The 14588-nt window shown below is 38.0% G+C and overlaps 1 protein-coding gene across 1 annotated transcript; it reads left to right on the top strand.

The window, feature by feature from the left end:
• The first annotated feature begins 820 nt into the window (after window positions 1-820).
• cox20 (cytochrome c oxidase assembly factor COX20) lies at window positions 821-8490 on the top strand. The gene is made up of 4 exons (XM_084736395.1): window positions 821-978; window positions 3940-4054; window positions 7875-7938; window positions 8084-8490. The coding sequence occupies exons 1-4, from the start codon at window positions 946-948 to the stop codon at window positions 8226-8228; spliced, it is 357 nt and encodes a 118-aa protein (XP_084592521.1). The 5' UTR covers window positions 821-945; the 3' UTR covers window positions 8229-8490.
• Window positions 8491-14588: the final 6098 nt, after the last annotated feature.

Below are 14588 nucleotides of genomic sequence, written 5' to 3'. Positions count from 1 at the left end.
GTCACGGATGAGCTAAGCACACTTCCGAAATGCAGCCTTGGGATTTCATTTTGATTAACTGCTTCTTTTCCACATCTGTTGTTTGGAACACAGGGTGAAACAGGCCCACCAGAGTGAAAATTTCAGTTGCAGAAGCAAAGACATACAAACAGCAGGCTGTATTAAGAACAGATAATAAATTGTTGCAGAAAATTAAAATTAAGCTGTGCAGCAACAGATTTTGCTCTTGCAGATTTCAGATATTATAAAATGTTACTGTTTTAGGCAGCAGTATTTTTATACAAGGGAATGTGAACTCTTACATTGCAGGATTTTTAGTTTCATCATTTCATTATTAGCTCATTTGGAGAAATCTGGAATATACAGATCAGCAAAGAACATAATTGATGTAGGCCTAAATATATATTATATTTTCATATTTGAATGTGTTAGCAATATAAACAAAATATGATATATTATTAATTTTGGTGCATAATGTCAAGAACAAGTAATTGCATCTCTATAACTATAGCAGAGAACAAATATCAGACAATTTCAAAAATACTAGTGAATAAAGAGAAGAACATTTTTGTAAAAAAAAAAGAAAGAAAGAAAGAACGGAAGAAAGAAAGAAATATACATATAAAAAGTACATGTTATACATCTAGCAACATAATAATAATAACATAATCCTCTGATATTTTTTACTTTTATTTTTAAGTAAATAAAGTTTAGACCAACCTTTGTAATCCTACATATATGAATAGAATTTAACTTCCACTGTGTCGGAACTATACATCAGCAGTTTGCGCCTTTCGAGTCGGCCATTAATAGCAGACGGACCAGTCGGTAGTTACAGCGCCTGCGCGAAGGCCAATATGGTTACGAAAATGGTTGTTACATGACGGGTGTTTTTAAGATAAATTGAACGCAAACTTCGCAGAAGGAGACAAACACAGTTGCACAATGGCAGGAGAAGAAGAGGAGACCAGGAACAAAGTAAGAGCTTCAAGGAGCTTCACGTTGCAGGGAAACATTTTAATGAAACATGTTTGTTAGCTTCCAGTTCTCAGAAGGTCAACAGCAGCGGTTAACGTTCTCGCAATGTTAACCTGATTCATAAAGTCCTCTCAGTTACTCTTGGTGATGTAACCTTGCTTTAGTGAGGCTCTCTGTTAATCTGAAACTATCATGTCACTAGTGTGTGTCCTCCGGTCTGAGTTGTGTGTTGCCATTCAGGGATAACAAACACACAGCTAATGTTAATATGAAACACAATAACGAGTTAACATGAAGAGCATCGTAGCCTGTAAACATAACAGCTAACCGGTATCAGAAATGACTCAAAGTCAAGTCAAACCAAAGCACGTACAAATATTTGATCATTAAAGATGAAGAACTTGTGTCCAGAAAGAAAACTTGAGTTATCTACATCCTGATTGAAAAGCTTTACTGAAACATTCCCATTGAATGGCTGACATATTATTTACCAATTAGCTCTGGATTTCAGTAAAACATCCATCTGTCTGAATGGCACAGCTCGTTCACTGCGTCTATCCAATTGCAAACTTGTACATTTTATAGAAAGGAGTTTTGCTAGGTGTTACTCCAGTGTGTAAGTGATGAGGTGATTGTAAAGAGATAGTTCACTCTAAAATGAAAATTCAGTAATTCTCTATTTACCCTCATGTGAATTGAGGTTCGGGTTTATTTTGTTAGTCCACAGATCACTGCTTTCACTGGAAAACAGCTTTGCAGAATCTCCCAAACAATGGAAGTGGATGGTGACCAGTTTTCAAACTTAATAAACAAGTGGGGGAAAAAAACATAAAATGCCTCCATACTGCTTGTCTGGTGTAATCCAAGTCTCCTGAAGTCTCGACATGCTGTTTGCACGCTGTCACAACTCACACACACACACACAGTTCAGACAGTGTGCATGTTCACGTGAACATGCCTCCAAGCTAAATATCTACAGTGAAGATTCAGGCTAAAAACATGGTGTAATGGCACATTGGGGCGTTAGGAGACTTGGATTACACCAGACAAGTAGTATGCAGTATGGAGGCATTTTATGTTTTTATTCTGTTGTTTGTTTGTTTGTTTGTTTGTTTTAGGTTTGAAAACTCGTCACCATTCACTTCTGTTGTTTGGGAGATTCTGCAACATTGTTTTCCTGTGAAACCCCAGCAGTGTTTTGTGGACTAAAAAAACTAAACCTGACCTTCACTTGGCATGAGAGTGAATAGATAATGACTGAATTTTCAACTTTGGGTGAACTGTCCCTTTAAGGTCACAATTTGATTGTTTTTTCAGTTTAAACTTTATTTTTGTTCCAGTCACGAGGGCCATGCTGTTGCTAGATTATGGAGTTCTTACTTGCAAAAAGCCCCAAGTCCCCTTTGTCTTTTGAGTAACCTGAACTCTAATATGTGACATAGGAGAGTGAGAAGTCTCTCCTGATGCCAGCATGTTACTGCAGTCCCAGAAAAGTGCTATAAGGGGTAGTAGTATAGCATAGTATCACAATATTAAAGTAATGTAACTTGATTACTTTGTTACTTTTGGATCACCTCAATATAAAGTATGGTGAAATTGTTTAGCAAAATATAGTGTTTATATACTGCAATTAACATTATTTTCAGCATCAGTTAATTGGTTGATAATTTTCTCAATAATCAATTAGTTGTTTGGTCCATAAATATATCATAAAATGGTGAAAATTGTTGATCAAAGTCCAAGATGATGTCCTCAAACATCTTGTTTTGTCCTCAACCCAGAAGCATTCAGTTTACGGTCAGAGAGGAGTAAAGAAACCAGAAAATAATCATGTTTAACATGCTGAAATTTTTATTTAAAAAAAGACTTAAAACTAACGTTGAAAATTGTAAGCACTTTTCTTGATTGACCACTGGTAACAGTAACAATCAATTAATTGATCAATCATTATTTAAAAAAAAAACATTAAAAAATTTGGATATAACAAACAGTAGCAAATGCATTTTCTCTCCTCAATCAATCATTTTCACAGCAACATATTGGATATTCTCGAACAGCATCACATAGCCTATGAAACATATACAGGCATAAAGGCCGACATATTGAACACATAAACTAAAATATCAGATAGCGTGTGGTTCACACTAAATAATCAGTTATATTTCAGATCTTTGCTAGTAGATCGATTAAATTTCACCTGATAGACTACATTCTTAAACACCAATTAATTGGTCATTGATTAAATTTCATTTCTTAAAACAATTCTGATCAAAATTAGATTAATTTCAGATTAATTTAATAGTTGATTAATAATGGGTTAATTGTGGGCACACTAAGTGTTGTATATTCATTGTTAGGTTCATTAGTTTGTCCAGCTGTGTTCCTTTGTTTCTTATGCGCAATTTATTGATTGATTGATTTAAAGAAAAAACATTGTGAAATTTCCACCCACTGAGGCCATGATCATGAATTTACAACTATGTGTGCACTGTGCATGATAGGATATCATTCTTTATTTTAAAAATGTAATCCTACTAATCCCCATTTTTACTAAATGTATTTGTAATCTGATTAAGTCTTTTTTTTATCTGTAACTGTAATTCATTTTAATTATTTTTTTTCCAATTGTGCTTATAATCAGAGATAAAGTACCATCAATACACATCCATTCAATGAAGGACATTTTTCTGGACAACATATGAACAGTATACATTATTGCTAACACACGCAGTGTTATGTACGGCTGACAAAATACACCACTCATAAAAAACAGTACATGAAAAAAAGTTATCTGTAATATAACTTTGCACCAGATTATATTAATCTTTGTAATGTTTGTTGGGATTAGCATTTTCAGTTTTCTTTATATTTAAATATGACCTTACTGTGGAGAATGTAAGAGAAAATAAGTCACATTTAAGGTCGACTTCTGTGTCTTTGTCTCGCCTGTCTGTCCGACAGGGTTTCAGGCTGCTGGGGATTCTGGATGTCCAGAACACTCCGTGTGCCAGAGACGCCATCCTGCACGGAGCCGGGGGCTCGCTAGCTGCTGGCCTGCTCCACTTTCTAGCCACTAGTGAGTCTTATCTGAGTCTGAACTCTGCGTGTGTCTGTGTGTGTGTGTGTGTGTGTGTGTGTGTGTGTGTGTGTGTGTGTGTGTCTTTGTAAGTGTGTGTCTTCTCTGTGCTAATTTAGTGATTGTTTTTAGAGGCGCACACACACCCCGTCCCGCCTCCCTCCGTTTCTCTCTCCCTGTCTGATCTGATGACTTTCTTCATCAGCTGGATGTTTTATGACGTCGGCCAAAAACACAACTTGCATTTTGTTTTGTTTTTTTTCCATAGATATATTCACCCACAATTCTGTTTTCACAACAGCAGGAGAGTTGCATGTGGAGGAGGCCTGTTGTTAATGACGTCACCAATTAAAACGATCAAAACCAAAGTTGTACTGAATGACATCAACACCGAACAGGTGCACTTATAAGATTTACTCAACAACTGTATAAGTAGGCCTTTATTTTTAACTCGCTCTCTCCCTTCTGTGTGTTTCTCCGAAACTTTTCCCACACAGCAGAGTGATCAGGAGAGGGAGGGGTAGGAAGGGATTGTTCACTAATCATGGGTGCCATCATCCTCTCAGACTGATTAAAAAAATATATAAAAATGCTAAAATGGGTCACAAAATGTATCCAGTGGTCAATCCCCTCCCACCACATGGCAGTGCTGGAACTCTTCTCAGTCAGCCTTTCTGCTGCCCCATATTTTTCCCACAGGTCTTCACAGTTTTTCCTAATCTGAGCATACAGTACAATTACAGGATCCTCTCAATAAAAGACTGTTAAGCAGAGAGAGTTTTGTTATCTATATTAAAAAGTTCAGTTTTGTCAGAAAGTAAATGAGCTGTTGGCTGTTCTTAAAAATAGCACCCGCACATCAGTCTCCAGAGAGTTTGTGATCTATAATAAGAACAAGATACTTCAGTCTCCTCTTATCCTAGATAGGGTGGGTGGTGGAGCATCACGTCTAAAATCTAAAATTGGTTCTTTGGTCTTGGACATGTTCAGGCTCAAACGCGAGGCCTCGCATCAGCCGACGAGGATATTTGGAAGCGCTTGACTTCATCCTGCTCCAGAACGCTGTCCAAGACGACGTCATCCACAAACATTATTATACGGTGCCAAAGGTATCTGCTAAAATGTAAAGCGAGGGTGACACAGCACTGCAAGAGCTCCATGAGTGTCCAAGTGTGCTGTCACTGCAGTCTGTCTTGTCTGTAATGAGACATGGAAGTGCTTCTTATAATGTAGTAAACTAGGCTGCACATCCAGTAAAAAGCTGATCAGATATTCTACAGTGACTCATTTAAAGCCTGATGACACCAGGCTTAAAAGAAATGAGTCATAAACTTATATTAACAGTGTTGAGGGAGGGCTCTGCACCTCTTAGTCCGTTAAATGGGCTACAATGTAATTCTTATGGGCCTCTCTGCACCATCAAATACCCCTTTTCCGTACACATGTTCTGGCTTGGTTTGACTCAGCACATCAACCCGACATAGCAGGTCGTAGCAGTGTCTTTAACTGAAGACTCACAGCTTAGCTCGAGTTCAGCAGCTGTAAGACAAAGAATAAACAAAGATTCTTCACAATAAAAGTCCCATGTTATTCAAAAGCTTTTATTATAAAGCAACAAATCAAGGAATTTTTACGTTTTCATCAGTGGTAACTTGACACAACTTCTGTACAGCTGAAAGTGAACATGATAATAAAATACAGCAGATACCTGAATGTAAAAACAGCAACACAAGAAAAACTTCAAACCACAGAGTTAAGTGTCTGAGAGCTGAACACACAGCAACAGACTCTTTTAAAAAAGGTCTTCCTCTCTGCTCTCCTGCACAAGCATGAGTTGAGTATCACAACACAAGCTTGTTCACCGAAACCTGCTTCGAAGTCAGGTCGGGCTTGCTTTGGCCCCGTTCCAGAGTAGGTCCATTTTGGGCATGATTCGGCACAGCTCAGCACGATAAAAGTTGTACTGGGTTAATCTGTTGATTATAAAATGAGTTGTGGACAGAACAAGACATTTGAGGAGAACAGTGATGAACATTTTCACCAAAGACATTCAGTTTGCTGTCGTAGAAGAGTAAAGAAACTGAAAAAATATTAACATTTAATAAGTTGAAATCAGAGAAACTTGATTTTTTTTTCTTTAAAAAAAGTCTCATATCGATTATCAAAATTGTTGGTGATTAATTTAATAATCGATTCATTGTTACAGTTATTAAAAGTATTTTCACTAAAAGTGACTGGTTGAAGTGTCTGATAACATTATGGAAAGGATCCCTACAGAGATGGAGCTTTGTTAAAAAGTGAGATAAGTTTTGTCAAATGTGAAAGTATCAGGCGAGGACAGAGAGGGAGGTGGGACATGAGAAAAGCAGCCAGGAGAAAACAGTGTCAAGCCAGAATATTTTCACGTCTCGTACTGAAATACGGGTTTATTTCAACCAAACCAGAGCTGGTGGAAAGACGAACCAAGATGGCTTTGGTGAGCTTTTAGCCGTTATTAAAAGGACAGCTGACAGGAGAGGTGTCCAGAGTGAGGGAATGACATGTAGCAAAGGGCCACAGAGAGAGGACAGTTTGTCTCAGTACATGGAGCGCAGGCTCTACCATCTGAGCGACAGGACCGCTCCTAATGGACGTACTTTGACGGTGTGCGGTTGACTGTAGGCATTATCTTACAGGTCAGTTTTGTTTTTGCCTGAAGCATTTTCAAAAGTCTTTGTCCCCATTAGTCACTCAGGTATTAGTCACTGGGGTCCAGGCCCTCTTTAGGGCGGCGGCAAAAATCACAGGGGGTCCCTGTTCTGAGGTTGTCAAAAATTAGATTTGTCCTTGTTAACTAAAATCACAACTTATCCAAAAGTCCTTCTACAAAACTATATAAAAGGATGCATTTTTTTTGTCCTCATTCATAAAAAGTAGGCTATGTAGTAGACCACACTTCTGTGACCTCTAAATCTCTGTGAAAATGAATCATTATGATTCTTTTGGTAAGAGTGAGTGTGTATTAACCCAGAGGTCCCCAAACTTTTCCATGCCGAGGCCCCCCAATAGCATTAGCCTGTGCTCAAGCCCCCCCCACCCTTTTGTAAGGTGTCTTTGAAAACTCAGCAGCATTACTACATAATATATATTGTTTTAGCATTTTCCCTCATCTTCCCCCCAGTTTGTGGAGGCCCACCTGGCACCCTACCCTTTGGGGTTGTTAAAAGAAAAAAATTCAAGCTAGTACTAGGAAAGATACATTCTGGATACACAACTTAGGAATTAATGACTTATTTGTTTGTGTGGGCTGGGGGGTCTCAGCTTTTCTTACAGGAGGGGGTTCTAAGGGAAAAAGGTTGGGAACCAAAGACTTAGAGAGCATGAGTTGTCAGAACATGAGAAAATACAAGCCAGAAAAATACTGAAGTTACCTTTTAAATACCACTATTTAGTTGCACATTAACCATAGGTATCACTCTGGTCTTTTAAGGGTCTTTAAAGGCAAATTACGCAGGATATTCTGAACAAAACAGTGCATAGACTCATACAAAACTAATCGAGACCCCACCCTCTGCCTTTACCTTCTTATTTCCTCTCTCTTTTTTTTTTGGTTTGTTGTGCCTGTGACACTTATCAAAAAATGTTGGTATTTGTAGTCCTGGGAGTGAGAGTCAACAATCACCTATATTTCTTATGTGTTTACAGACTACAGTGAACAAATTTTTAATTTTTGGACTAAAGCCCGTTACATTTTTCTTTTCAATGTCTCAGTTTTCTGAGAGTGACAGAAAGAGGTTGTTTGACGTGGTAAGGGAATGTTTGCCTGTCCTGTTATCCACAGGTCGTGTGAAGAGGTCTTTTGACGTGGGATTTGCAGGCTTTATGCTCACCACACTCGGATCCTGGTACGTCCTTACTTTTACTGATGCTCCAACCTTTTTTTGCATGTCTTTTACTTTCCATTCAAATCAAATGCTTTGTATTTTTGGCATGCTGAAAAACGTACAGTGAACCAGCGACCACCAATCACATCCGTGTCTCCCTCCCCAGGTTTTACTGCCGGATGAACAACGCCAAGCTTCGCGTGCAGCAGAGGATGATCCAGGACGGCATCAAGAACAAGGTGGTGTACGAAGGGACCGTTTTGGACCCCACAAACAAAACTGGAGCAGAAACGCCATCAGGGCCCTCATGACCCGCAGCTCTGAACCTCCTCCCCCTCCTCTGTCAGGGCTGGGAGGAGAAGAAAGGACACTGTCAGGGTCAAAAGACTGACTTCTGCTGCTAAAATGATAGAAGGGTTTAAAATTCCAGCAATTTGTGTGTGCTGTTTTTTTTCTGTATTTTGTTTTTGTCTGATAACTTATGATACAGCAAATCCAGAGCATAGGATCTGCTATCCCAGATCCCTAAATATGGACTTGAAGAGTAAGCTGTTCCAAAAGGGTATCATACAAGTTTTTAAATTAAATATTAGGACCCCAATATCAAATTCTCCCTCCTTGTTGCATGACATGATGTGATTTCAGTGACTACTTTTCTTTTTTTTGCACACCAGTCAAGCTCTAAACAGCTGAATTTAGTGAGATGCTGACATGCAGGAAACGTCCCCAGCCAGGACTAAACCAGGGTATTGTGTTTATTTGGTACGCACAGGTTTTTCAGATCTGTCAAAATCAGAACACCTGCTGTGACATCGCTGACTGGGGCGTGGCCTAATGTGTACCATGCTTGAAAGTTTTAACCCAAAAAGGGTGAGACAGCAGCTTTCTGTGATCAAGTGTTCAATCAGCCTTTGAATTCACCTCCAAACCTGCTATGTTATCGTTTCATATTTAAAGGTTGAATGTGTGGAAAATAAATTGTGTAATGATCTAACAATGTTAATGTGCACTCTGGGATGTTTCATTGCTGTTGCTGAAATTTCAAGTAATTTAGCATCTGGATTTTTCTTGTAAATACCTTCAGATTTTCACAACTTATCAATTAGTATGTCTGTAGTCAATTAAAGGACCAGCGTGTACAGTTTAGTGACATCATCTAGAGCCAGTGTTTGGTTTGTCCTCTCTGTGTTGCTGTAGGAAAATGATAGTTCAACATGGCGCCCTCTGTGGAGGAGGAGCAGCTCTGCAGACATAAAGTGCTCATTCTGAATCAGTGTTTCCCAGACATTTTTAGCTGGGGACCCACTTTTTAAAAATGAGAAACTACTGTGACCCAACTCACAACAGGCCTTTTCAGTAAAACAACAGGAAAACAACATAGCACATTTTGCCTGCTTCATAACTGAGACAAAATAAGTGCATTTAGACGGAATTAACAGGCACTCATTTTTTTCCCTTCACCAGTAAAACAATATGAACATTTTAAATGCTGTATAAAAGATGTACCATAGATATAAATCTTAAATTTCCAGAATTCTTTCCATAGTCTTATTTATTTGGGGACCCAAAGAAAAGCTCCTGTGACCCACCTGTGGGTGCCGTCCCAGTGTTTGGGAATGACAGCTCTAAAGTAATAAAAACACAACTCTTATATTCTTCCTTTTCTAATGAAAACATACTCATGAATATTATATTCAGTTTCTGTAAAAAGGTCATGTGATCTGATGAGTCCAGATTTACCCTGTTCCAGAGTGATGAGGGCATCAGGGTAAGAAGAGAAGCAGATGAAGTGATGCTCCCATCATGCCTAGTGCCTACCGAACAAGCCTGTGGGGGCAGTGTTATGATCTGGGATGATTCACTTGTCGAGGTTCAGCAATGTTATGAGCCCAAAAAAAATGAGGTCAGGTCAGTACCTTAATATAATGAATGAACAGGTTCTTCCATCAATGGATTTTCTTCTTCCCTGGTGGTACGGACGTATTCCGTTATTATGACAATGTCAAGATTCATCAGGCTCAGATTGTGAAAGCGTGGTTCAGGGAACATGAGACATCATTTTCATACATGGATTGTCCATCACCAGACCTTAACCTCATTGAAAATCTGGGATGAAGACTTTACACAGCGGTCTGACTCTCCCATCATCAATACAAGATCTTGTTGAAAAATTAATGCAACTCTGGACAAAAATAAATGTTGTGACACTGCATAAGCTTATCGAAACAATGCCATGGCAAACGCATACCATAATCAAAGCTAAGAGTGCGCCAACAAAATATTAGTGTCTGTGATGGGCAGTGTATATTAGATAAATTATTAAATCAGATTTTAATTAGTTAAGTGAATGATTCCAAATTTAAAATAAATCTAAAACATCAAAGTATTAATGGGATTTAAAACTCCTCTGTGAGCTCTGTTTGATTTTGGTGCAGTGACTGTAGAGTGAAGCTCCATTGTTCACAGTTGACTTCACAGTCTCTTTGAACTGAGCATTTCTTGATGCTCCGTACAGTTAAGTATCTTACATAACATGGCTGAATATCTACAAGCTCTGTGTTTGACAAACTAGCAACAAACATTTTTTATGTCTTAACTTCTTAGGCAGTGGATTGAACTGTTTGACCTGTGTAGAATGTGTTTGTTGTAATGTTAAAAATGTAGGACCAAAAAACATATATTATTGTAAGTCACCCTGGATAAATCTGTCAACTAGTGTCTGTCACATTAACCAGGTTTGGTGTTCTGTTGTACCACGAGACAACCAGCAGGTGTCACTGTGTCCATCCTCTGACTGTCTGACAAGTCCTGCACTGTGTGTATTATGTATTTATGTTCAAAGTTTGACCTAAAACTTTCCTTTACTGGCAGCTTAGCATGAGGGAAACATTGGGTCTTTTATTGTAATAATAATAATAATAATGATAAAACATGATTAATTTATCATGTAAACAAAAACATTATTTCAAGGTTAAGGAGTAACCTCATTCCAAACCTCATTCCTAGCATAACCATCAGCAATCAAACAAGGGACAGAGGAAGCAGCAGCGTCCTTCTGACATCAACACTTGCGTGTGTGGTCTTATTATAGAAGACCTTTATCTCAGTGTGTGTTGCTGCGTCCTGTGGGACGATTGTTCCACCAGAGCTGCTGGCACATGGACAAGTCAGGAGCGAGATGTCACCTCGTATGATACCACGCTGATATATTGTTCCTTGACTTAGATTGACGCGGGCATCGGGGGACAGTCCGGACATCTGTCACAGCCGCGGCATACCACGCAGTCCTATGTTGAATTATCAAGCAGAGGGGAGTTATTTTTGTGTGTCATCGTAAGCTCGTAGGACACTGGGAAGCAGCTTTAGGCGTGTAGACTTAAACAAGCAAATTCCAAAACTTATTGCATTCATGTTTGGCTACATACCCAGACAGATTTTAAAATAAAGGCCTCTGTCCTCACAAAATGTCTTGATTACCATACACTTTAATGTGACTCTTTTTTGAGAATTGGGACAAAAAGAATTATTATTAATACCAAAAATCTAATTCATTTTTTTGGATGAACATGTATACTACATATATTTATATATATATATGAAACATATGTAATTTATGAAATGATTTGGTTTGCTTTATTTATTTATTTATTTATTTATTTATTTTTATTTCTAAACTTGCTCTGTGTCAGAAAACAACCTTGTCCCAGACAAGAATTCAGAACTTCAAACAATTCAAAATCTAAAACTAACAATACCTACGAACACAGGTGTAAAATGAAATGAAAAAAGAAAGATTTAATCAGGCATAAAAAGGGTTAGCTATAGGGTTAGCTTAGCCTTGTCTCACTTCCTGTTTTAAAAAAAGGCGGGAAAACTGCTCTTTGTATTTAAAAAAAAAATAGTAATAATAGTAAATATATAAATAAATAAATAATGTTGCTATCAGATGTATCTCATAACATGTCAGCACTCTAGCCCTTCAAAATCAAGGCTAAATTAGAATTATGATTTAAAAATGTGTATTTTGATTAGCATTAAGAGAACTTTGAGCAACTTTTAAAACATAAATAAAATGGCTGCTCATTATGACTATGCTGTGAAATGACAAAAATGTAACATTTTGTCAACTCTGAGTCATCAGCTCTGTCAAATTTTCCAAAGACCAAAGGGTGCTCAAAGACAGCACCCACCCCAGTCACAGCCTGTTCACCCTCCTGCCATCTGGCAAGAGATACACGAGTTATCTGCTACCATGTCCTTCAGGCTGTGAGACTTTTCAATTCTTCCTCAGCATTCCAACATGAAAAATTGTGCATTTTATTTTCAGTTTCTACTGTATATAATTTTAGCATTTTTTGTGAGTAGCAAAAAGGTAATTACAACTTGAACTCGCTATACAACCCTATTTGTACCTGGTAATTATACCAGCAGTAAACAGAGAAGAGTCGACACCTTTTTTTTGTAGATATCTTTTTTGGAAGCGCTTCTGTATTTTTTTTTTATTGATTTTATTTTCTCGTTGTTTTATACTTATTTAAACTTCCATTCAACAGAATACAGTTAAAATAAAAACACAATTCTACTGAAAAAAAATAATTATGCATGTATTTCTGCATGTTGCAGTTCTCTGATATTCTATGTCCACAAAAGAATCCCTGTCATCGGAGGCATTATCATTTTCATTGGGAGTATTAATGACTAATTCAAGTGATGGAAGAGTTGCTGGGTTTGTCCAATGCAAGGATAACTACTGTATATAAAAATTAGTCCGCCATTTTTCTACAGTAGCCTTGAACAGACAAACCAAACACTGGCTCTAGATACAGACTTTCGTCTTTTGAGTTTCATGGCCACCATTCTTGACAGTGATCCTGATGTTCTTTCATATTAAATATTTAATGGGCTGATGATGCTTTGCACTTAACAATTTATAATGAGTACTGACTCGAGAAAATACTTAAAAGTCATCTCTCTGCCATATAGACAGATCACATTGTTGAGAGACCAGACTGACCACAGTCTGAAATAACATTTCAATAAATATACACGTGTAAAGAAAAAGAATGGCCATGGCAAAGACAGGAGGTTTATTTTAAATGAAATGGTTACATTTGAACATTTCCTTAATTTAGTGTCCTCCATAGGATGGCTTCCCTCACCCTTACAGACAGGGTGAGGAACTCAGACATCCAGAGTAGAGCTGCTGTCCAAGGGAGCCAGTTCAGGTGGTCTGGGCGTATGATCAAGATCCTCCTGATCGACTTCCTTTGAAGGTTTTTTCCGGTTACGTCAAACTGGTATGAGACCTCGGGATAACTTGAACACACTGGAGAGATTATACATCTCATCTGGCTTGCAACAACACCTCGGGATCCCCCAGGAGGAGCTGGAAAACGTTGCTTGGACTTCTCTGCTACCTTGCTTAGCCTGCACCCTCCACAACCCGGCCCCAGACAAGAAGTGTTCTCTTGGTCCTGATCTCAGTCAAAATCTTTTTGTTGTCTGATCTGACATTTCATTGTATTTTTGTTTATTTTTATTTTTTTCAACATAACAGAGCTGCACCGTGCATGCCAAGGGTACAGTAAGCACACACCAAAAATACAATTGACAATTGCGTAGCTCTGCTTCAAGAAGATATGACCTTCACTGCAGGTTTCCTTTAATTGTTTCCTATAAAACTGTGCACCTATAGCATTGTGTATAATAAGTGTAAGCTTTGAGAAGGGTTAAAGGTCCAGTGTGTAAGATTTAAAGGGATTTAATGGCAGTTTTCATTAGTGTATAATCACCTGAAAATAAGAATTGTTGTGTTTTTGTTACTTTGGAATAAGCCCTTTTTATCCATAAGAGGCCGGCATGTTGCACAGTCATGTTTCTATAGTAGCCCAGGAGAGACAAACAAACAAATACTGGCTCTAGAGAGTGTCTTTCGGGTATTCTTGCCACTGCAATTTCCCCCGCAAGCTTTGAAAGGGAGGGTGAGGCGAGCAGCATACTTGCCAACCTGGAAACCTCAAAAATAAGGAAAACCAAAGCCGGGGTTAAGTTTCATAGACTTTGTTTCCTGCATTCTGGTGACTTTTGAAAAATGAAACTACCAAAATACTGAGCAATGTACAATATTTTCATGAAAAGATGCCTACAGATGATGTATAAATGACAATAACTAGCTGAAAAACACAACGGGACCACAGCATTTTGCCTTACCTTGTAGTCCCGTTTCAAATTTTATAACAACACAGAAAATTAATATTTTACAAACGTTTTTCTAAAGGTATATCAATTAGGCTGCTCTTCTCTAAAACTTGACTTAAACAAAAAATAAATAAAATTTGTTATAATATGCAGAAATACAGGAATCCAGGAGTCCAGGAAAGGACTCAAAGAAAGGAAAGGAAACAAAAAACAGGGACAAAAATTGAGAGGGTTGGCAAGTATGGTGAGAGGTATTCAGTTGGTTGCAATCTACAACCTCACCACTAGATGCTACTAAACCATACACACTGGTCCTTTAATGGTTTCCTATACAATCTGTGCATCTATAGCATTGTGTATAATATGTGGAAGCTTTCAGAAGAGCTTATACAGCCTTCCTTTATCTCCACGAACAAGACACTAAAGTTCAATTTTTTTTCTGTTTACTTCTAAATTGTTCCTTTACGATCAAA

This window comes from Lutjanus erythropterus, chromosome 14 (assembly GCF_056507025.1).
Source record: "Lutjanus erythropterus isolate fLutEry1 chromosome 14, fLutEry1.hap2, whole genome shotgun sequence".
In the NCBI taxonomy this organism is placed as follows: Eukaryota; Metazoa; Chordata; class Actinopteri; order Lutjaniformes; family Lutjanidae; genus Lutjanus; species Lutjanus erythropterus.
This window is presented reverse-complemented; position numbering and strand designations above follow the sequence as displayed.

Coding starts and splice junctions, on each gene's coding strand:
- cox20 (XM_084736395.1), top strand. CDS start 946: ATGGCAGGAGAAGAAGAGGAGACCAGGAACAAA. Junction 4,055..7,874: donor GCTCCACTTTCTAGCCACTA/GTGAGTCTTATC, acceptor TGTTATCCACAG/GTCGTGTGAAGAGGTCTTTT. Junction 7,939..8,083: donor CTCACCACACTCGGATCCTG/GTACGTCCTTAC, acceptor CTCCCTCCCCAG/GTTTTACTGCCGGATGAACA.